At 44.2% G+C, this 23818-nt stretch overlaps 1 protein-coding gene across 1 annotated transcript in view; it reads left to right on the forward strand.

Moving 5' to 3' along the window:
* Window positions 1-1217: 1217 nt before the first annotated feature.
* Window positions 1218-23818, forward strand: part of SLC6A2 (solute carrier family 6 member 2) — a 58093-nt gene continuing 35492 nt past the window's right edge. Inside the window, exons 1-3 of the mRNA XM_035118407.2 lie at window positions 1218-1753; window positions 19114-19245; window positions 22747-22987. Of these exons, the coding sequence (XP_034974298.1) occupies window positions 1450-1753; window positions 19114-19245; window positions 22747-22987 (677 nt within the window). The 5' untranslated portion in view covers window positions 1218-1449. The remainder of the gene's footprint in view (window positions 1754-19113; window positions 19246-22746; window positions 22988-23818) is intronic.

Here is a 23818-nt window from a genome sequence, read left to right on the forward strand (position 1 = left end):
ATTGATTTTATTGATCACTTTTTTAAAAGTAACTCAAAAGCAAACTTACAAAAATGGCACATACCATAAAACCAGCATAAAACTAAAACAAAGTAAAAGCTAAAAACACTTTCAAAATTATGAAAAGGCAGGACAAAAACGTCCAACTCCCTGAAAGAGGCCACAGGTATTTTATAACCAAAGACCTGGCAAAAAAGAAGCACCCAAGGACAGGTAATGAAGGTGACAGGTGGGCTTCCTTGGGGAGAATAATCCATCCCTAGTTCATCTGCAACAGTGGTGGAAACCTGTGGCCTTCCAGGCATAGGTACCAACTCCCTGGGGCCCTAGGTGCCCGAGCACCTACAAAATTCCCCATGAAGGGGCCAAGTGCCCACAAATTTCAGTGTCAGGACCATGCACGCTGCATGGCACCCACAGCCCCGGGCACCCATGATTGCGGGGCCAAGTTGGCACTCCTGTTTCCTGACCAAACTACTATCCTGACCATTGACCATGCTGGCTGGGGCTGATGGGAGTTGGAGTCCAGCAACAGCTGGAGGACTGCAGGTGCCCCATCCCTGATCCAGAAGAAGTGTGCAGTATGTGGGGGCTGGGACTGGGAGGCAACGAGATATCCCTGCGCAACAGGGGGGAAATCTCGTCTGAAGGCAAGAGTAGGCAGTCCGAATTATATCTATAATTCTACGTCCAGGATTCTAGAATCCACGCTGAACATTCTACCTGTGTGCCTAAAGAATCTCTCTCTCTGGCACCAACTAAGCTTAAGTGAGCAATATGAGCAACATCCCTTCCCTCCCCTCTCCGCCTCGACGTGCGACTGTGCGCCTTTGGTAAAGCGGTGAGTCCCCAACTGAGGGTGGGAAACTAACAGAGGCGGGAGAGTTACTCCGAATCCCAGGAGTACCGTTGCCTTGTGGCCTTTGGTGGCCACCTGAGTGACGCTTGATGCTGGGCTGGTGCGGAGCAGGGATGGGCGACAAGGAGGAGGGTCCGCTCCGTTGGCGAGAAGAAGGAAGGCGCAGACGGTGCACGGCGGCGGCGCCTGGAATCAGGGACCAACGGGCCGGTTTAGTTTGGCCCCCGAGGTGGAGGAGGCGAGCTAGGGTTTTGCTTGTTTGGGGGAGGGTGCCAGGAAGGCGAATCGCTGCTTTCCCAATTTGTCCTCACACACCCGCCTCATTTGCATGCCCTCCTCCCTCACCGCCTCCTTTCTCCGAGGCGCGTTTTTGCGCTGCGCTCTTGGCGAGCCCTCGCCAAGAGCGCCCTTGCGCGCTCCGGGGGAGAAGACGAAGGGGGCACTTCCGTTCGCTCCCACTTCTCGCCAGTCTGCCTCGCCTCCCACTCGTGCTTCGCCCCTCCGCTCTCCCACGCTGAGCTTCTCTTTCTCCGTGTGTGTGTGTTTCCCCCTCCCTCTTTCTTTCTCCGCTTGGACGTCTCAAGGCGACAATGACCAAGTCCCTGAGCCAGCCCGAGCAGAGGGACTCGGCGGTGGCGCCCTTGCGGGACTGCTCTGACCCGCCGCTCCAAAAGAAGGACGTGGAGCTTCTCCTGGTGAAAGAGCAGAACGGCGTACAGTACACCAGCAGCAACCTTCTGGAGCCCCGCAGCCCGCGCTACAGTCCCACCGCCGCGGAGCCTGAGCGGGAGACGTGGGGCAAGAAGATCGACTTCCTCCTCTCGGTCATTGGGTTCTCGGTGGATCTGGCCAACGTGTGGAGATTTCCCTATCTCTGCTATAAAAACGGAGGAGGTAAGAGAAGTCTAATCTCTCTCTCTCTCTCTCTTTCTCTCTCTCAATTTCTCTCTTGTACACATACGATCTTCTCTTCTGCATCTGTTTCTCCATAGCAGGAGGGTGTCATAACCGATCCGACTAGCCTGTGGAAGTTTTACGCGATTGGTTTGGGGTTCCGGAGCCAGGGAGTGGGAGGCAGGTTCTTGTCCCACTGTGCCCTCCTGCGATGCACACGAAGACCCATAACAAGTCGCATGCTCCCACCCTCAGTTCCTACCGGGAGAAGGGAAACAGCAGCGACTTACCTCCTAGGGTTGTTGTGAGGGTGGCCATAGTAAAGAACACGAGGGCACCCTGATCTGAGACATGGTTGCTTACTTAGACGACAACAAACAAGCCTCGAGTTCAAAACTGTATTCGCTTATCCTTCACACCTCTGCTTTTCCCTTCTTCCAAACAGTGTCAAGGAAGTAAACACCACCACCTCCTCTTTTTAAAAAATATATATTGAGTGACAGGGTTGGCTTGGGATCTCGTAGAACTTCACTGGATGAGTAGAAATTTGAATCCAGCACATCATGCTCCTTGTACTACTGCTAACTGTGCATAGGATCTAACCTTGACAGTCCCAGCTGGTGCACATTTTGCTTTAAAGGTGCAAGGGGTTATGACTTGAAAGTGTCATCCTATGCATGTTTACTCAGAAGTGAGACCCGCTAAGTTCGATGAAGCTCAGCAGCATAGTAGTGATTCCCATTGAGTCTTACCCCACTGATAGGTGTGTTAAGGACTACAGCTTGTGTTTAGGATTGCAGTATGAAACACTTTGCAGGTTAAAGGGGAGTGTACTGGGTGGAAAGGGCAAGCTGTTTTAAGCACTTCTGTTTTCCTTGAATATGAAAGAGGGAGAGAGCTGAGTTACAAACTGACTATGACGAACATTTCTATACAGATCCAGGACTTTAAAATTTCCCAGCATCTTGGGGCTGATTAATTCACTGCACTCTATTCAGTGTCTCATCGCCTGATGACTCTGAATGGGTGATCTGCTGTGCTTTCAAAGAGAATTGTGTTTTGTGGGTCATGAAACAAATATTCAGATTGCTTTTGATGATCGTTATATTAATGATTACATTTTTACCCCTCCATCCCTCCAAGGAGCTCCAATACAGTGTAGAGAGGTCTCCTCTCCACCCCTTCCTTTGTTCACACAACAACCCTGTGAGGTGGGTTAGGCTGAGTGAGTGATCAACCCAAGTTCACCCAGTATGTTAAGTAGGATTTGAAACCAGATCCACTACTTTTGCATAGCCATCACTAGTTGGGGTGCAATAATCCTCTAGTGACTGATGTGGTAGACCTATCCTAAAGAAAATACAGAAGGGCTGCTAAATCAGAACTTGGTTTTTGTGAAATAACCCAGGGGCTCCTAAACTGTGGTCTGCCAATCACAAGTGGTGCACAAGCTTCATGCATGTGGCCTGCGGTGTGTCTCTGAAAAACAATTACTATTTGAATTCTATAGAATTCTATAGGATTTGGATTGCAATGCAATCCAATACTATATAGAAGATAAACGGGGAAGAAAAAAGCAAATTAAAATCTAGTACAGGACATTGCAATTGCTACAACAGGTAGAATACAGTATATATAATATGTTCCAAGTGGTCTGCCAAGACCCTCAACAATTTGCAGGTGGTCTGGTGTGTGTACGTGCAGATTTGGGATCCAGTGGCCTATCCAAACTTTTCCGCCTTGCTGTATTTAAATTTGGATGAACTTCTTGTGATTTCCAAGCTTCTCTGACACACATAGAAAGGGGTTTGCTGGATCACATCAAGGATCCATCTAGCCCACCCTCCTCTTCCCCACATCAGTCCCCTGCTGGGCCCTCTCAGCAACTGGTGTTCAGTACATGCTGCCTCTTAATTCCATCAGGGCTAATAGCTGCGGCTCATCCCAAAGCTCATGCACCCATTTGTTCACCACTGCTGGACCAGCCCTGTAATTTAAGATTCCATTTGCATGGCTTTGTATCCGTGGATGGAAAACACATCTGCCAGCCTCCTGGCTAATAATCCTGGGAATTACAGTTGCCCCCCACAGAGCTACACTTCACAGCACCCTTAACAAACTTTAGTTCTCATGGGGTTTGGGGGTGAGGTTTTTCTTGTGGGGCACTTTCAATGTATAGTGTGTGTGCAGTCTATGTCAGGGACATGCCCTCCCTGCTGCCATTCCACTTGAACAAGAACTCCCCTTCAGTGCAGAAACTGCAGGGAACCATGAGGACTAGGCGGTTGTGCAGAGTTGCATGATTTGACAGCTGTGCAAATTTGTCACAGCGCAACCAGGTGCAGAGCAATGAATTAGGACAGTTCAGATTTCATCTGGTCAACAGATAAAAGGGATAAAGGCAGGGCCAGATTTAGGTTTGATGAGGCTCTAAGCTACTGAAGGTAATGGGGCCCTTTATATGTCCAGCTGTCCTTTGTCAAAAACAACTTGTCACTGCTTTTTTGTGTTGAATATATGCTATATGCTATTTATGGACCTAAGCCATTTGCACATAACAAAATATGTATTTTATCAAAGTAATTGTTGAACTGAAATACAATTAAGAAGTATATTCATAGTGAAATAATTATTAAGCTCTAACTCAAAATGATTTTTTTAAATTCATAACAAACTAAATATTGCAAACACATGGACATTTGGCAATAACAAAAGTTCCTTTAGAAACACAATTTACAAAGACTCACAATGAGCAAACCAGTGATATTTCAGGGAGCAGGCTAGCAGGCGGGGCCCAGGTACATCATAGGAGCCTACACAACACAAAACACTGTTGCTGTATGTAGGTTTTATTTTATTTTATTTTATTTTTATCTTATATTTTGGAACTGTAATATTTTTTCCTTTAATTTTTTTTTTGGGGGGGGGGCAAGATAGTGGGGCCCTAAGCTATAGCTTGTTTAGCTTATACGTAAATCCGGCACTGGATAAAGGTGCTTCTCCTTAAGGAGAGAGGCTGTTGCTCAGTGTAGAGCGTCTGCCTCATATTCCAAAGGTCCTGGGTTCAGTCCACAACCTTTCCAGGTAGGGCTGGGTATGTACCTTATCTGAAGCCCCAGAGAACTGCTGCAAGTCAGAGTAGGTGATGCTCAGCAAGGTAGTTCAATTGACTGATTTATATAAGGCTGTGTACACACAGCAGGCCCAGATCTTCTAGTGTCTGTCTAATTGGACTAGCTTTTGACAACAAGATCTCTTCTGCATGCTTGCTGGAGCAACTCCATCTTTGGGAATCTGCCAGTTCCATGCTGGAGGAACAGAGAGCATGGCAAGCAGATGGAGAACTCTTGGCAAGACTGGGTTAGACGTTTGGCTACAAGGGAACCAGCAACAGAAGACACAGCTATGCTATGATGCCTGGACCACTTGGTTGGCAGATTATAAAATAGTAGCTAAACGGACTTCTTGCTTTTTAGTAAATGATTTTTATTGAAAAAAAATCCTTCAGTAGCACCTTAAAGACCAACTAAGTTTTTATTTTGGTATGAGCACTACCTACCTGTAACTAGATTTTTATTGAGTTTTAGTCTACATGCAATAAACACAGAGCAATATAGACAAAGTACATTAGAGGAATGTCTGCAACAGGATTTGGAGTTGCAGGTAGGTAGCCGTGTTGGTCTGGCGTAGTTGAAACAAAATTAAAAAAAAAAATTCTTCCAGTAGCACCGCAGAGACCAACTAAGTTTGTCATTGTTATGAGCTTTCGTATGCATGCACACTTCTTCAGTGGTATTGCAAAGTTCATAGCGCAGAATATCTGTAGCTGTGTGCAGTTTTTCAGAGTGGACCAATATAAGCGGAAGTTCTCAAGCAGAAGGTAGACTTCTTAGATATGCCGTCCACAATGTAAGCTGACTCACTGAAAGTTGCAGCAGAAAATGGAACTCAAACGGGATAGGTGAATATACATTCCCCATAGCTTGGTGGGAGAGCATGCATGCAGAAGGTCCCAGGTTCAATCCCCAGTATCTCTGCGTAGGGCTTGGAAATGCTAGATTGACCTAATGGAGCTAGATGAGTCAATGAACTAAATGGGCCTGCTTCTGCAAAACTTTACAATAATGTTCTATATATAGTTTTGATAGGTATAAATTAGAATTGCAAGGGATGGAACTAGCTTCCCAGAGCTTATGTTTTGGGGCCCAGAAAACAGTTTTCAGTCAGAAAACTTGCTTTGTTCAAGTTTACTTACATTTGCTTATGTTTCTGGTTACAAATGCAACCTAATTTTCACGTTCTGAAACTGAAGAGTGTTTGGCAAATTTGTTATGTGCCATTTCACAAGGAGGACATCACTTGTGGAATGGCATCAGACATCTCACAAGTTCAGCCATCAGGCATCAAATGCACCGGAATCATATGCAGGGCAAGCAAGGAGGACATCACTTGCTTGCCCTGCATATGATTCCGGTGCATTTGATGGCTGATGGCTGAACTTGTGAGCCGACTTGGCTGAAAAGCTTTGCATTTGAGATCATGGAGTGATAGGAAAGTTCAGTTTCTTCTTTTCTTTCTTTCTTTCTTTCTTTCTTTCTTTCTTTCTTTCTTTCTTTCTTTCTCTCTCTCTCTCTCTCTCTCTCTCTCTCTCTCTCTCTCTCACACACACACACACACACACACACACGTACCACATTATGTAACTATTGGCAGGTGATGGACACCCATATCTGAACCAGTTATATGTGGGTTACCAGAACCCTCAGGCTATAATCTTGTCCACATATTACGCTCAATGCATGAATAGTCTGGGTACCTCTGCACAAAATAGTTGATCTGTATACTCGTACAGTTATTCACATGCAATCTGCAACTGGTGTACAATTTCTATACATTTATACACAACTAGCTGACCCGGCCACACGTGGCTGTGGTTCTTTCCTGTGATCCCCACCCACCCTGTCCCGATCCATGACGTATCCTGCCCCTCCTCCCTCCACCCCGGCTCATCCCTGTGTTTCGGTAGGATACCCTTCACTCTGTTGTCCCTGGGGAGTGTTGGCCCCTCCCCCCTGTATCTCCATACCTTGGCCCCCACCCTTCGAAAAGGAACTGTCAGCTTCTAGGTTCTATTTCCCAGCATGCACTTTTGTCTGAGCTTTCTGTTGTCCCTGGGGAGTGTTGGTCCCTCCCCCATGTATCTCCCATACCTTGGCCCCCACCCTTGGAGAAGGAACTGTGAGTTTCTGGGTTCCATTTCCCAGTATTTACTTTTGTCTGAGCCCTCTGTTGTCCCCTCCCTCCTGTATCTCCATACATTGGCCCCTGTGCACGCATCGTGAACATTTCTATATATTTAGATTAAGGATTGGGGGTGATGATGCGCCCTGGGACCCCAGAGAACTACTTAAAAAATCCCGACGAGGGAGGGGGTGAAATAGTGAAGCCCCACATCCCCGTAGCAACAGACAGGCCCAGACAGAAGGAGGGGGGTCATATGGGCCACTTGGCACGGGCCTCTGAATCCAAAGGGGGCCTCGGTCAGCATATTCACAATCAGTAAAATGAAAAAAGTAACAAAAGGGTTAAAAATGGGGCCACATTATCTACCTGGCCCGGGCCTCTGTCTGGCCCTGCAAGGGCCTGGAACAGAAGGTGCGTTCTGAAGCACCCGAGTTATTCAGTTCCATAAAAAACCCAAGAAGTGGCAAGGGGAAGGTAGGGGATTGTAAATCGAGGAGGGGGGAATTGGGCACTGCAAATATCTGAGGACTTAAACTGGGGAGAGAAAGTGCATGGTTGTTGTTGTTGTTGTTTTTTTAAAAAAAAGACGCAGAGGCTTGCAATCAGTCGTAGTATATAAAGCCCTTTGCTTAAAATGGCCACCGGAGCCTCGCATGTGACATAACGCCCACTAAATTATAAAGCAAAAACCCCTCGCTGTGCCCCCAAGTGCGTGTTAGGAGAAATGATGAACAACTGCCTAATGCTGCCAGGCGTTTATTAATGCTGCCAGGTTGTTTGGTAATGGCCGCCTTGGTGGTTTCAGTTGCTTGGTTGATGACATCATTATTTTGTGGGTGTGGCGTAGACTCCATGGTGAGGGAGGGGTGTAGGAGGAGGAGGAGAGGGAATAGCGCCACTTGAGTGCGCTGTTTGACTTGGTGGAAAACCAGGTTTATATCTGCCAGGTGTGAGATTTGAGGGATTTTCTTTTCCAAAAATGCTCGGAGAGTGGCCTGGATCGTTGTGTCAAAATTTCAGGACGATCGGTCAAGCGGTTACGGAGAAAAGTGGAACACGCACTTTCACGATTTTTTACATTTATATATATAGATAGATATTGGGGACGTGGATGGCGCTGTGGTCTAAACCACTGAGCCTAGAGTTTGCCGATCAGAAGGTCGGCGGTTCGAATCCCTGTGATGGGGTGAGCTCCTGTTGCTCGGTTCCAGCTCCTGCCAACCTAGCAGTTCAAAAGCACGTCAAAGTGAAAGTAGATAAATAGGTACCACTCCGGCAGGAAGGTAAACGGCGTTTCCATGTGCTGCTCTGGTTTCGCCAGAAACAGCTTAGTGATGCTGGCCACATGACCTGGAAAAACTGTCTGTGGACAAAAGTCGGCTCCCTTGGCCTGTAAAGCGAGATGAGCACCGTAACCCCAGAGTCGTTCGTAACTGGACTTAACTGTCAGGGGTCCTTTACCTTTAGCTTTATACACAGTAGTTGAGCTGCACAAATCAGCAAGTGTATACTCTTCCACACAAATGTGTGTGTAGGGACAGCACATACCTGTATTCAGTGCAACAGGTGTCAACAAGCCAATAAATAATTATGTTTCCCAGGTTAAGTAATATGCATGGGCATGCAAACCAGCCATAGGCATTAGAATGATTATTCCCTCAGCTAGGTAGCTATGCTTATTATCCCTACAAGTCCTCTGGTGACTTGCTCCGACAACCCCACACCTAAGCAAGCCCTGGGCCCATTGTCATTTTGAAGTTGCAGATATATCAGATTAAAGCACTCTACCAGCCAACCCATGAATTTGGGTCTTTCATTTTCATGCACAAACGCCGGATGCTTTAACTTCAATCACCTGGGTTTAAAAGATTTGGCCCGATTCCCCAAGTAGTAGCATAAGGATATTTAAACACACACACCATTTCCTGCATTCTGGGGCTTTGTTCTCTGGTGATTTATTTATTTATTTATCATTTGCCCTGGGAAGGTCATGGATGAAAGTTCTGGCACAGTGCGTCCTTTGTGCAGACGGTTTATCCCTACTGGCTCTTGCAGTAATTCTCCCCAAAGCATGACAAAGGTGAATGTAAAAGTCCATTTACTTTGTAAAGGGAAGACATTATGGGTTGTCTGGCCTATGCAGGGCCAGTATTAGGAGCTGGCATTGTTGGGAACCTGTCAGGGCCTACACACCAGAAGCAGCCGTGCTGCTGACTAAGGATATCAAAACGCATCCTATTCTGCTTTGCCCTGTATTCATTGCATGCAGCATGGTTTCCATTCTGCTGCAATTCATCTTCCACCAAAACCAACCTTTTTCATATCAGTGTCTGCTGCGGAAAAATTGTGCAACTTATGTACTTTATGTAATTCATGACATCGTTCCACCCTGTTCATTTCAGGGCAAAGGAAACACAATGCAAAGGGAGGAATGGAATCAATTATATGTAATCAATCAATTACATGTAATTAATTACATATGATTTCACAAACTGAAAGCAACAACAATGGCAAATTTAAATTGCATTCACGTGTTTGATATTAGTTCCGGACATGGGGTAGCATTCAATGCTAGGGCAGCACAGAGCATACCCACTGAAGTTAATGAACATTATGATTATCGTATTTACTCAAATGCAGTGCTTCTTTTTCTTTAAAAAATGTTTAGGGGTACTCTCATTTTCCCACTCATATTGAAATACTGCCCCTCAAGGAGGCCAAACTTAGATTCATGAAATGTTTAGGGGTATGCGCAGCCGTACGTCCCTCCAGAAAAAAAGCACTGCTTAAATGTAATGTGCACCTTTTTTGGCCAAATTGCGTCGCGGAAATTAGGGCGTGCATTAGATTGGATGGCGCATTAGATTTGATTGCAGGCTTGGAAAACACCCTCTGGCATGGCAAATACTTTGTTGGTTTCAAGGTTTTGAAAAAAGAGGTGTGCATTAGATTCGAAGGCACATAAAAGTCATTGAAATATGGGAATTTCAAAAGGTCTACTCTAAGTAGGACTAGTGTTTCATACTACCCATAGATTAGCATATTGTGAGCAGCAGCAATTTTCACTCCCTTTTCTGCTTCCATCTGAATTCTCTGAGATCCCTACAGCCTCACTAGTGCTGCTTCTCCTCTTTTTCCTTGCTTTTATTACCTCTTCATTTGCTTTATGCAAGTTTGTGAGTGGTAACAAGTTGGAGGAGGAGGAGGAGGAGGAGAAGGAGAAGGCTCCACTTATATTTGCTCTTGTTGGGTTGTAGTGTGGAGATTACAAGCAATTTTTTTTATAAAAAAAAATTCTGCTCAAGGAGCCCCAGAATATGGAGCAGATACTGAATTGCTTCTGCTTAGACTGGAAATGATTTAATGTGAATGGTGCACTAGATGGTCTTTGGGCAACTGTGAATCTTTCATGCTCCAAAATGCATGTGAATCTTAAGAAGGACGCTCCTGCTCCACAAGATTTAAAGCTGAGCCACATGGTCAACGGCGCTGGATGGTGCAGCTCTTGCTAGACTGTCCGAGTTTGAATTGCAAATGGGGAACTGCATATTTCAATGCACTCCATGTAATAATGTGATATAGAACATTACAGTATAGCAAATTAAGGGTAGGGGAAAGATCAACCTGAGGGTCACATTCCCTCCTGGGCAACCTTCCAGGGGCCACATGTCAGCATGTCCTTGAGCTCTGATAACACTTCCTGCTTCCCTGGATGGAGGTTATAGCAGTGAGTGTGTGTAGAAACTAGCCTCCTGTACAAAGGTTAGAATTTACATTTGTTGCTCTGTCCACTTGTCTCTGGCTCTGCCGCTCTCTAAGATAGGGAGCTCAGAGGTTTGTCCAGAAATGAATATGGCCTTTGGGATGAAAAGGGTCCCCCACTCTTGGGATGGGTGATCTGAATTGTTCACCCAGGCACGCACTTTTGGATGTCCATACATCATATGTGCCTGTCTTTCTCTGCCTTGATACACACACACACACACACACACACACACACACACACACAAAGCACTCTGGCAAATCACAAAGCCATTCCCCTGGCATGTGTCAAAAGCCTTCCTATTGTTCCATGATCATTCTATTGTTCATTGGTTGTTACTCCGCTCTGCTAGCATGTGTGTAATACGGGAGATCTTTTTTGCTACTGGAGAGCTATTCTTAGCTAATGGAAATAAGAACCCAATCTATGCCTGCTGTGTCTCGAACCGCTTCCTGTAGAAACCACATGTTGCACACTAGTCGAAAGGCAAACTACTGGGGAAAAGAGCAGTTTGGAGAGCTCCTTTTGGACTCATTTTCCCACAGACCACCCTGATCAATTTGGTGCCACCAGGAAACTTGGCCGTTTTGTTACTTGCCCCTAACTCCAGGGCATTTATGAAAAAGTTACAAAGCACAGGTTCCAGAAGTGATACTTGGGGGTGGTGGGGAGTGGGGAAAATCCTACTTTTTACATCCCTTCATTGTAAAACAAAAGTACTGTAACAACAACTCTGTGTATTTATTCTGACTCTCTGCTTCCTTGGAACTTTGGAAGGTAGGTCCGACAGCTCGCCTGTCAATCATCTGACATATTTATGATATCAGATGACTGGTGCATTATCCTGCCCAGCATTTGCTCAGCATTTGATAAGTGCTCAACTGCCAGGTAGTAGTTGGGCGCTTGGGAAGTGCTGTGCAAGGTGTTTTGCAAACCATATGCCCAGTGCTTATGAAGTGCAAGGACTGGAAAAAACTGCATTCTGCATGAGTGATGGGGAATTCAGCCATGCAGCCAATCCAGCTATATCTCTACCTGCCCCACACCAGATGCCACATACTATGGCAGGTATGGGAAAGGTAGGCAATGGGCATGGTTTAGGGAAAACAGCCTCATGGAACAAATTTTGCCTGCAGGTTTTAGGTTGTCCATTCTTGCTTTTTGCCTATAATATACTAGCTGGCCCTGCCCCGCATTGCTGTGGCTCAGTCTGTTAAATGGAGCCTCAGAGTCCCCCTTCAAACTCCCCTCACCTTCAGAGTCCCCCCCTGTTATACGCGTGTTCTGTTTACACAGGCGCATCCCTGTGACTCCCCCCCACCCTGTTATGACCCATTATCTATCCCGCCCCCTGTTTCCCCCACCCCTGGCTCATCCCTGTGATTGGGCCCACCCTGTCCTGACCCATGACCTATCCCCCCTCCCCCACCCAGGCAAGCCCCCACCTCCACTCAGCCTTGTCTGGAAAGCAGCCTAGTCTGCAAAGCCGAGCCGAGATACTGGGGAGAGGGAAGGTTTCCTAGGTGCAGTACTAGTGTAGCCATCGCTAGAGGGCGCTGTGTTGCAATCCCTCCTGTGCTCCCAGCATGCACTTTCGTATGATTTGTGAGTTCTGAAACATGGGGTTTTGGGGTGTTTTACCTGGTGTAGGTGACACATCTGTTTTTGAAAATGGTATGGGGTCACTCGGGTAGTCACATTTGACTTTGTGTCCAAATTTCAACGCTATCGGTCAAGCGATTTTGTTGAACATTGGAGACGAAGGAACATACCCAATTTACATTTATGCTCTCATATATATATATGCTCTCATTTGAAACCAAGAGCTCCATCATACCCATCTTGGTTTGGAGGCTTCTAGCATTAGCATATAAATGCTTTCAGTATTTACAGTAAGGCAGCTTCCTTTGTTTCACTAAGCACATGTCCACAACCTCTATCCATCAAGAGACATTCTGTACAATACACCCAGCAATCTACCAGCATACCTGTTATTGCTGTTTATTGAGATAATTTTCTTTGGTGTCTGGGTCAAGAAATGGTGAGGTGAGTATAGTCTGTCTTGGCCTTATCTCACTGCTGCACTGAACTCACACAGCTGCCTAACTCACATGTTTCCTTGGCTTGCGGATTAGGGCCTGAGATGCTTTTTTGAGTGGAGCTCTCCTCTTGCTCACAGAGCTGTGATCAAAGGTTTCCCTGATGAATTTTCTATAGAATGAAGAAAATGCTGCTTTAAAAGGGGGTGCGGTATTAGCGGTGGGGGAGGATTCACTCTTCTGTTCTGTGTCCAGTCCCTTTCCTTTGGGGGAGCCTCAAGTATATATATATATATATATATATATATATATATATATATATATATATATATATATATATTATTTTCTTCAGGCCACAAGGTGGAGCCATGTAACTTTAAAATAATAATTAACGTACAACATATATAAATGTATGTGCTACATATTACCAGCTTCTGAAGGAGTCCAGTAGATATTTTCTTTATTTTTATTTTTTGTAGTAAGAAATCTTTGGGACACCTTTTCCCAACCTGGCACCTTCTAGATATTTGGACTACTCAGTGTGCTGGCTGAGACTGAAGGGTTGCAGTCCCAATCATCTTGAAGGCACCAAGTCTGAGAAAGTCCTCTCTGGAATCGTAAATATGTACTATACAGCTGGGAAAAAGGACAAATCTGCTGAGCACCAGTTTTAAACACCAGCCATCTAGCTTAAATCAGCTGTGCATCATATTTAGCTGGTCAGATCTTCACGTGTACCACAGAATGAAATCTCCCTGATCCCGTAGAGCTGAATTACAGCCTTCGGTTCAAGGCAAATGATGCAACTCCTATGCTGAAGCTAAGCAAGTCTTGTTCTGTGTCTGAGGCTACTTGGGAAAGCCGTGATAGAAAAAATGTAGTTAAAAGGTTTGTGAATAAACACAATCCAGTTAGAAAGCTTGAGATTGGAATTCTCTTCAGCTTTGGTGCTGTATTACTTTCAAAAAACCATAAAGCAGGGGTGTGGAGCTTTTTCCCTTTCCCTCTGAAATAACTTTCTGAGGACTGAATGCCCATGGTAGGTGGGGCTGGAGCCCAAAGGTGGGCGGGGCCAGAAGTAATAAGTAGGCAGAGCGACAAGTGTGACTCTCTAGCCCTTTCAGAGAGATGCCCAGAGAGACCAAGGTTTAAAATGGTTGCAACATTTGAGACTTTTTAGTTTAGAGAAATTACAAGTAAGAGGTGATGCGATAGACGTACAGTCATACCTTGGTTTAAGTACGCTTCGGTTTGAGTACTTTCAGTTTAAGTACTCCGCGGACCCATCTGGAACGGATTAATCCACTTTCCATTAATCCACTTTCAATGGGAAAGTTCGCTTCAGGTTAAGTACGCTTCAGGTTAAGTATGGACTTCCAGAACCAATTACACTCATACTTCGGGTTAAATACGCTTCAGGTTGAGTACTCCGCAGACCCATCTGGAACGGATTAATCGACTTTCCATTACTTTCAATGGGAAAGTTCACTTCAGGTTAAGTACACTTCAGGTTAAGTACAGACTTCCGGAACCAATTGTGTACTTAAACTGAGGTACCACTGTATTATAGAAAAGCTGGATAGAGAAAAGTTCCTCTCGCATAGCACTAGAGCTCATGGACATGCAATGAAGCTGAATGTTGGAAGATTCAGGACGGATAAAAGAAAGCTTTTCTTCAACCAACACAGAGCTAAACTGAGTCACTGGACCCGTGGCTGCTCCTCCAGACATAAAGGACAGCAGATCTGACCTGCTGTTTGTTTTTATCGTTGTTTTAATCGGAATAGATTCTGCTGAAGTAAACACCTGCAAAAGTTTGGAGCTATGCAGAATGCTTTGTTTTTTCATAAGCAGCATGATGCTTCTTTTACCCAGTGAACAATTTCTGTATCATTCAGACAATGGATACCTGCTTTCTATGCAGAGGAAAAACAGATTCAGTTAAAGCTCATTTTCTGTTGTGTCATTTTTGTACATTACATATTGTCGTAACAAGCACCCCCACTCCCCTCTGGATAAAATTGCAGAGCAAGGCTGTGAAATCTTGAAAGCAGAATTTCCACCTTTACAGGGCACTATGCATATTTAATTTGGAAGGGCAACAGACTGTTTTTTTTTAATTTAAAAAAACACCCAAAAAACCTGAGGTTTGCCAGCACTGTTACAAGATGTGAAAGTGTTTGTGTGAGGCGGGGCGGGGGTATAATTTCTCCCTTACAGTGTCTCATCTTGCACACTTGAGCCTTTCAGGATAAGACTTGTAAATGAACACTTTGATGTCAAATAACTGTCACGTGGTTTGGAATAACAAGGGTAGGAAGTGCTCTGTCAAAGCATTCGGAAGAGATTGCAGGATCAAAAGGGAGCAGCTGGATGCCATTTGCATCTCTTTTTGCCAGCGTTGGGAATCACAGCTCTTCCTGGGGGTGGAGAGGTCAGCCGTGGTTGAAGGAACTGAAATACTACACTGAGATCATTAGTTTCAAGGCTGTCAAAACCTTCCTACGAGCACCTTAAGGTGGGTGTCGTCCAAAGAGGTTCACTGTTGCCACAGATCAAAGCTGAGGGCCACCTTGAAGATCCCATCTTTGAACTATATCTGTACTTGAAATCCGTTGTGATCTCCGGTTGTGTGCCTGCTATAGCTTCATGGTTGTTTATTTACAGTATTTCACAAAATCTGTATACTGTTTGAATGAAAGAAAACAACAACCTCAAAGTGTTTTTCATAAATAGTAAAACAAAACAAAAATCACTTTGAAAAGAGAGAGAGAGAGTTAAAAATGACTTTAACCATTCCGAAAAGATTGAAGTCAACGATAAGCTAAAAACCAGACTAAAGTGCATGTCTGCTAGCTAGTGTTTCACATGTCTGGAGAGACTTGCCTAAACAAAAATGATTTAGCAGGTGCAGAAAAGAGTACAATGAAGGTCCCTGCCTGATGTCAATAGGGGTGGGGAAATGGTCCTCTGAGGAAGGGTTGCAGCATTGGGGGCTTTTATAATTGAGGAGAAAAGGGTGGGGCCTGATAGAGGTGCATGAAATCATGTATGGCGTGGAAGAAATGGATAGTTTTTTATTCTTCTCTAGTTAGAAACCCATTGATGTTATCCATTCTGAGCCTGGTTTTGGCTGGAGATGGCGGGGTATTATTATTATTATTATTATTATTATTATTAGTGCTTTTATTATAGAAAAAAGGCTCTAGAACTGCCCCCTCTCTGTACAGGTGGTACCAAACACCGGAGAAACTTGCCAAAATGTATAAAAACAAATCGTCTATGTGCTGGAGGTGTAGTGGAGAAAAGGGATCTTTTCTACACATGTGGTGGAGTTGCCCCATCATTTGTAACTATTGGAATATGATTTATGAAGAACTTAAAAAACTACTAAAACATACATTCAGAAAAAAACCAGAAATATTCCTATTAAATATAATATCAGAGTACATTAAAACAACAAAAAGGACATTACTGATGTATGGAATAGTAGCAGCAAGAGTCCTAGTGGCACGAAATTGGAAATCCAAAAATCCACCCAGCATAACAGATTGGCAAACCTTGATGTTAGAATATTTACAGTTGGCAAAAACAACAGCAAGGATAAGAGGACAAACGAGACAAAAAGCACAGGAGGAATGGAGGATGTTCAAAGAATATTTATTGAAAAATGGAATATCTGAAACCCTAATAGCAGACTTAGGCTGAACCTAGTATAAATAGCAAGAAATGAAACGATAAGCAGATACAGTATTCACAAATGTGCAATAAAATAAGAATAACATAAATTACAGAGAGAATAATTGGAAGAGCTGTTTTTATGGCAATTTTTTTGTTGTTTACACTTTTTCCGTTTTCCTTTTCTTCTTCTTTTGTTTGTGTATTTTGTTACCAAGTTTGTATTTTAAAATATTAAAATAATAAAGAATTTATAAATTAAGAACTGCCCCCCTCTCCCCTGCCTTGCTCCCGCCTCGCTCTTACCCCCCCCTGCTCTTTAACCCCTTCCATGGCAGGCTGCTGTTGTGCTCGCAGTGATCAATTTCTGATCGTGGTGGCAGCAGCAGGTTTCTTGATGGGAGGAAGAGGTGGGCAGAGGGAGTGGACAGGGGCTGCCAAGTCAGAGCCAACCAGCCTCTAGGGTGGAGAGAGAAGAGGTGCCGGGACTGCGCTCCGGTGTGCTCCGGCTCAAAAAAAATTACTGCCCTTAGCCACAAGGAGCATAGGAAGTCATCCTATATTGATCCCTCTGGTTCTATACTGTCTATGCTAACTAGAGCAGGGGCTGCCCAGGGTTTCAGGCCGAGTTCTCCCCCAGTCCAACCTGGAGATGCCCGTGATCGATCTTGAGAGCTTCTGCATGAAAAGCAGATTCTCTACCATTGAGCTGTATGACAACCCTTCTCCTGCCAGAGCCTTGGAAGGTAGAGGCACTTTCTGCTTCAGTTGCTTGGCTGCAGAAATACCACTTGTGAATTAAAACACAGTTGATTGTGGCACAGCGATAAGAGCCTTAAGTGTAATCTTGAGACGTTAGTGTTTTTTGTTTGATCCTGCTCTGGGCAGAATTTTCAATCATCTACCTCCTATTGGCTTCTGCATTAATCCTCTTGAAAGACACACGGCGCTTATTTCAGATGTTTTAAAGCACTTTTCTTCACCTTAGTGTGCAGTGGCTCTCAGTGATCCTTCTCCTCCCTGCCCCTCTTGACCCTTTTCTAAGAAGCTATTTTCTCTTTTCACTCTAGAATGTGCTCCTTTTAGAATGGTTGTCTGGAAGCTTGTTTGCTTATTTGGTTCCCCCCCCCCACTCTGACAATCAAGGAGGAGTGAGCTAAAAAAAGAAAGTATTAAAACATTTTGAAGATCTGACTTTAAAAAGAAAAAGAGAAAGAAAGAAAGAAAGAAAGAAAGAAAGAAAGAAAGAAAGAAAGAAAGAAAGAAAGAGAAATGCCTTTGCAAATCCAACACTTGACACTGCCTCTCTCCAGCAGCTGCTACAGCTAAAGTATTCGACACCTTAAAGTAGCAATCCAGTCTTAAAGGGATTTATATGCGAAATTTGGTGGAATCCAAAATGACTGAGCTTTGTTCACATCAGATCACGTCTTGCACATTTTAACATATTTATTTAAAAGCATTGCTTGAAAGCTTCAATGTTAAAAATCTCTTAAGCGGGTGTATTATTTACACTGATTTATTTATTCAGTCTATCATTTATTGATTGATTACTGTCCTTCATCCTAAAGTCCCAGGGTGGGTTTACAGCATTAAAACACTACATAAAATCAATTTAAAACAGCTATGCCCCACCCTTTCTCCAGAAGGTTACCAGGCCACCAAACCTATCAACAACAACAATAATAGTAGTAGTAGTAGTAGTAGTAGTATGGTAGTAGTAGTAGTAGTAGTAGTAGTAGTAATATATTAAGCATTATAAAAGCAGTTAAAAACAAACTCTCAACCAGTGATTTCAGGGTTGCCAGGGACGGTATTGTTCTGAGTTTATAGTGTGACAGAAAAGAATTTTGGAAGATTGTCTTTTGAAATACCAATCCTATGATTATCTCAGAGGGGCCTTGGGGTGGGGGGGGGTTGTTGTTGAGCTTCTCTGTTTTGTACCACAGCGATCAACTCCCCAAATGGATGCATGCAATCTGCCTGATTCTTATTTTATTTGATCTTGAACATCCCCCATTAACACTTGCTACACTTTGATATTTAAATTAGCCGTGTCCTGATGAGAGAATGCATTTGCTTTCCCAGAGAGACTGTATCGAGGAGATGGATTTACTCAGCCAAGTGTTGTAGCTATTGCTGTGTATACACACACACACACACACACACACACACACACACACACAAAACAACTTTATGTTATATGCCACATCTGTAATGTTGCTCAGTCCATTGAACACTGTCCAGGCACACAAAGATTAGCAAATGGGCAGTTGAAAAGTCAGGGGGGGGGGGAGAGACAATGCAAGGTTATGTGTCTGCAGTGGGAAATAGAGTGGGATGCAGGAAGGGAATCCAGGGACTCAGCTATACAGCTGCAAATATAATGCTTTAAGTGTGTTTAAGTGCATTATACAAATGAGTCACTAGATGATGATGGTGATCTAATGGCAAATTCAACATATATTTTAAAGCGTTTCTTTTAAAAGAGCATTTTCACAGCGCTTTTTAAATATATGTCTAGATTCAGCCCAGGAAGCATTGCCTGACCGGGTTAAAACGAGTTGCATAATTAGAAGCATAGAATTGTAGAGTTGGAGCTTAGTTGATCTCTGTATTGGTGCTTCTGTTTCCAGGTGCCTTCCTCATACCTTACATACTCTTCCTCGTCATTGCTGGGATGCCCTTATTCTATATGGAACTAGCTTTGGGCCAGTATAACAGAGAAGGGGCTGCCACCGTATGGAAAATCTGCCCACTTTTTAAAGGTAAATCCCAGGCTTTCTGCTTAATATGTTTGCAATATCTTCTGGAGTTTCTTGATATTGAACACCTCTCCGAGGCTTGCATTGAAAGTTTTTGGCAAGGCCAGAATAGCTAACATCCGTATTTTGAGAGTCACTTGTCACTAATGCCTTTATTGCTCATCAGCACAAAATAGACTTTAGGGCAGCCTTCAGCAACTTGGTGCCTTCCAGATGTTTTTGCACTACAACTTCCATCAGCCCCAGTCAGCAATGGTGCACTGGCTGAGGCTGACAGGAGTTGTATTCCAAAACATCTGGAGGGCACCAGATTGGTGAAGGCGGATATAGCAGGAAGATAGACACCATTTTGCATGAAGATATATAGGAGATTTTTTTAAAAGGTTCCTCCGGGGGAAGTGTTAGCTATTTGACAAGTCTAAAAATACTTGGGAAAATGCTGCTGAACTATCCCTGCCCAAAAGCATCCACCTTATTAACAACAAAACGATGCCTTGCTCATCAAGAGGTCTGCATGAATCCCCAAAACAAATGAGTCTTTAATAAAACTGTAGTGAATTATTATAAGGATGCTGGATTAGACGGCACATTGGTCTCAGCCAGGAGGCTTCTCTGTTCTTTTGCTGCCATCGTTGCAAAACTGGTAGCAAAAGCGAAAACAACAACTGGGGTGGAGTCTGGTGCAACAGCACCCTGAGCTAGGCCAAAATTTGGTGCATCGCCTCTACAGCCTCATGAGTGCCAGGCTTTGGGAAGGAGGTGTGAGGCTCTGGCAGGGTCCTAGCGGCTTCCACCCTCCTTTCCAAAGCTGGGAATGTGGTAACTAAGCTTTGTGAAGCAGGTGAGAGGACTCTAGGCCCCTGCCAGAGCCCTCAAGCCTCCTTCCCATAACAGGGTACTTCTCAATTCAATTCAATTCAATACCTTTATTGGCATATATAGGGTACTTCTCTCCACTCAGTACCCAGCACAGGGGAACTGGCCAGACTGCCCTAAAACTGCCTCTGATAACAAGGAAAGGGAATCAGGGTCACTCCTCTTTTTGCCATCTTTCCCCATCTGCCTCATTTTTAAACTGGAACCTCCCTAATGAGAATTTTGTCTCACTGACTCACTCTCAGTTTTCTGTTTTTTCACAACACTCCCAACTTAGTAACCTGGTGTTGCCTGCCTCACCTGAACAATAGAAACAGCCATGGTGGATTTTTGTGTGTTGCCGTTTAAACTCTACAGTGGTACCTCGGTTTATGAACACAATTGGTTCCAGAAGTCCGTTCATAAACTGAAGCGTTCATAAACTGAAGGGAACTTTCCCATTGAAAGTAATGGAAAGTGAATTAATCTGTTCCAGATGGGTCCGCGGCATTCGTAAACCGAAAATTTTTAAACCAAGGTGTTCATAAACCGAGGTGCCACTGTAGTACATTTGGACCCAGAGTAAAAATGTAGCCGTTGATGAAATGCTGATACAGTAGTGGGAAAGCCTTGGACAGAGCTAGGTTCAAAGCTCTAGCTTCGGGTGTCATAGGCTACAACCTCCAGAGCTCTAATTTTCATGGTTTTTCGTGAATTTGAATCTTTAGTGGTGATGATAAGCCAACAGTTTATTCCTAATTAGTTAAAAACTCTCTTAATTGGGGGAGGGAGGGAGAGAAGTTGGCTAATTTTAGTTTGCTGCACCTGGAAAGACCCTTTGGACCAGAAAGCAAACAGACGTTAAACACAACAGGCTAATATTAGCTATAAATGGTAGTGCTGTAAAATCCGGAACTTGGTGGTAGTGATGTGAGCCCGCCGTGTTTGGCACCAAGACCGTACCCTGCAATCACTGTGGAAGTATTCATTCAAATGTTGGGATAAGAAGGCTGCCTTCAACCACTTGGGTGTCACCCAGCTGTTGTAAATAGCAGGCTGTGTCCAGATTTGCTTCTCAAATTTACTCTAATGACATGCTAGAATAATATACCCCAAGGGTGCTATTCTGGATTTTCAGTTTGGGTTTACACTACTTTTGTACACATTTTTGCTAGGATTGACAAGCCAATCAATTAACCAGTCAGATCATCAGTTTGCGCCTGTTTATTTCACTACGGTTAAATGTTGTCAAATATTCCAACATACAGGTCACAGATTACCTTCACGAGAACCTTTTAAAAGTTGGCCATTATTGCTATTTTAGCATCTTTCACCTTTACAACAGCATTCCCCCCCCCAATAAAATGGAATAACTTTTTAAAATAAGGTCATAGAATCGAATTGTAGTGTTGGAAGGGATCCCGAGGGTCATCTAGTCACCTCCTGAAATGCGGGAGTCTCAACTAAATCATCCATGACAGATGGCCATCCAACCTCTGTTTAAAAACCTCCCATGAAGGAGAGTCTGCCACTTGTCAAGGGAATCATGTTCTAAGTCTTTTTATATATATAAAAAAGGTTGCTATTACTTTCAATTATTGGAATTTCTGTATATTTCAATAGCTGGGCACCTTTGGGAGGAAAGGCAGGAATAGTAATAATAATAATAATAATAATAATTGCAAAACATGACCCTGCTATTAAAAAACTCAATAGAAGAACTATGCCATGAATTATTTGCATTTACAGTTTACAATGTGGGTTAAACCACAGAGCCTAGGGCTTACCGATCAGAAGGTTGGCAGTTCGAACCCCCGCGACGGAGTGAGCTCCCGTTGTTCAGTCCCAGCTCCTGCCAACCCAGCAGTTCGAAATCACGTCAAAGTGCAAGTAGATAGATAGGTACCGCTACAGCGGGAAGGTAAACGGTGTTTCCGTGTGCTGCTCTGGTTCGCCAGAAGTGGCTTAGTCATGCTGGCCACATGGTAAAGGGACCCCTGTACGCTGTACGCCGGCTCCCTCGGCCAATAACGCGAGATGAGCGCCGCAACCCCAGAGTCGGTCACGACTGGACCTAATGGTCAGGGGTCCCTTTACCTTTACCTTTTACAGTTTACAATAATTCACTGCACTTTCCTTAAAAAGTTAATTTAATTGTTCTCACAATATGTTGGGTTGCTTGTTTTAATTATGGTGATTTCTCTCCTACCTTTCAAGTAAAAGGCTCTCGGTTTTCTGCTGTAGGTATTTAAGCAGAGACTGGACAAGTAATCTCTCTGGGACGCGGTAGTTGCATCCTGTATTGCAGATCCTGCTTTGAGCAGAGGACTGGACTTGATTACTTTCAAGAACCCTTCCAACTCATTTTATTAAAATTAAATTTGGCATCCATATGGTCAGAAATACAACAAATCAGGGAAACACAAAGGCTGTGCCTTGATTGACCAGCCTATGTATCCCACCCTGAATGAAAGCCAATCTTGCTTCCCAGCACCAAGCAAACACCTTGGTGTGGAATATTGTTAATAATATTTGGCAAATAGTTGTTTGGGGTGATGAGCAATGCCACCCTCTTCTAACCCTCACTAGGAAGATGAACCTGATGTGACTTACAGCTTCATGTGTAATCTGGTTTTCCTTTGTCTTCAGGTGTAGGCTATGCTGTGATACTCATAGCTCTATACGTGGGTTTCTACTACAACGTTATCATAGCTTGGTCTCTGTATTATCTGTTTGCATCCTTCACACTGGAGGAGCTTCCCTGGACGAAGTGTGGCAACCCCTGGAACAGCCCCAACTGCATAGACCCCAAACTCATCAATGCCTCAACATTTGCCGCTGGAACCACTTATTCCAAGTACAAGATAACTCCTGCAGCTGAATTTTATGAGTAAGTCTAGGGCTCTTTGTGGCTTTCACTTTTGGAAAACAGTTTGCAGTTGCTCTGGGATGTATTTAAGGGCCTCTTCTGACATTCCTTTAAATATGTATTCATGATTATTTGTGCTCGTGATGGTCGTCACCAGTGCTTTCTTCTAGAAAAATAGATGCCGGTACTCACCATTAAGTGTCACACTTTTTAACTACAACAAAAGTGCCAGTGCTGTGTACCCATGAGTACCCCCTGGGGGGGAAAGCACTGGTTGTCACAATGGTTATACACAATCTCACTTTCATTACCATTTGACCCTGCTAAAATTTGGGGTGGCTAAGCTGCTTCGTTTACGATTGGTGCATGCCCTGTATCTTCCTGCTCAAACCCTGCAACTTTTTATACCACAGTGGTCCTGGGTTTGTGCATTTCCCCCACTTTTGTAGCTCAAGACAACAATAATGTTGTAAAATTGGGGAAACATCCCAGGAAGACTAATAAAACTGATTGATATGTGGGTGATCCAGCACTAAAAAGGTAAAGGGACCCCTGACCATTAGGTCCAGTCGTGACCGACTCTGGGGTTGCGGTGCTCATCTCGCATTATTGGCCGAGGGAGCCGACGTACAGCTTCCAGGTCATGTGGCCAGCATGACAAAGCCGCTTCTGGTGAACCAGAGCAGCACACGGAAATGTTGTTTACCTTCCTGCTGGAGCGGTACCTATTTATCTACTTGCACTTTGACGTGCTTTTGAACTGCTAGGTTGGCAGGAGCTGGGACCGAGCAACGGGAGCTCACCCCCTCGTGGGGATTCGAATTGGTGACCTTCTGATCGGCAAGCCCTAGG

Source organism: Zootoca vivipara, chromosome 6, assembly GCF_963506605.1.
Source record: "Zootoca vivipara chromosome 6, rZooViv1.1, whole genome shotgun sequence".
Lineage (NCBI taxonomy): Eukaryota > Metazoa > Chordata > Lepidosauria > Squamata > Lacertidae > Zootoca > Zootoca vivipara.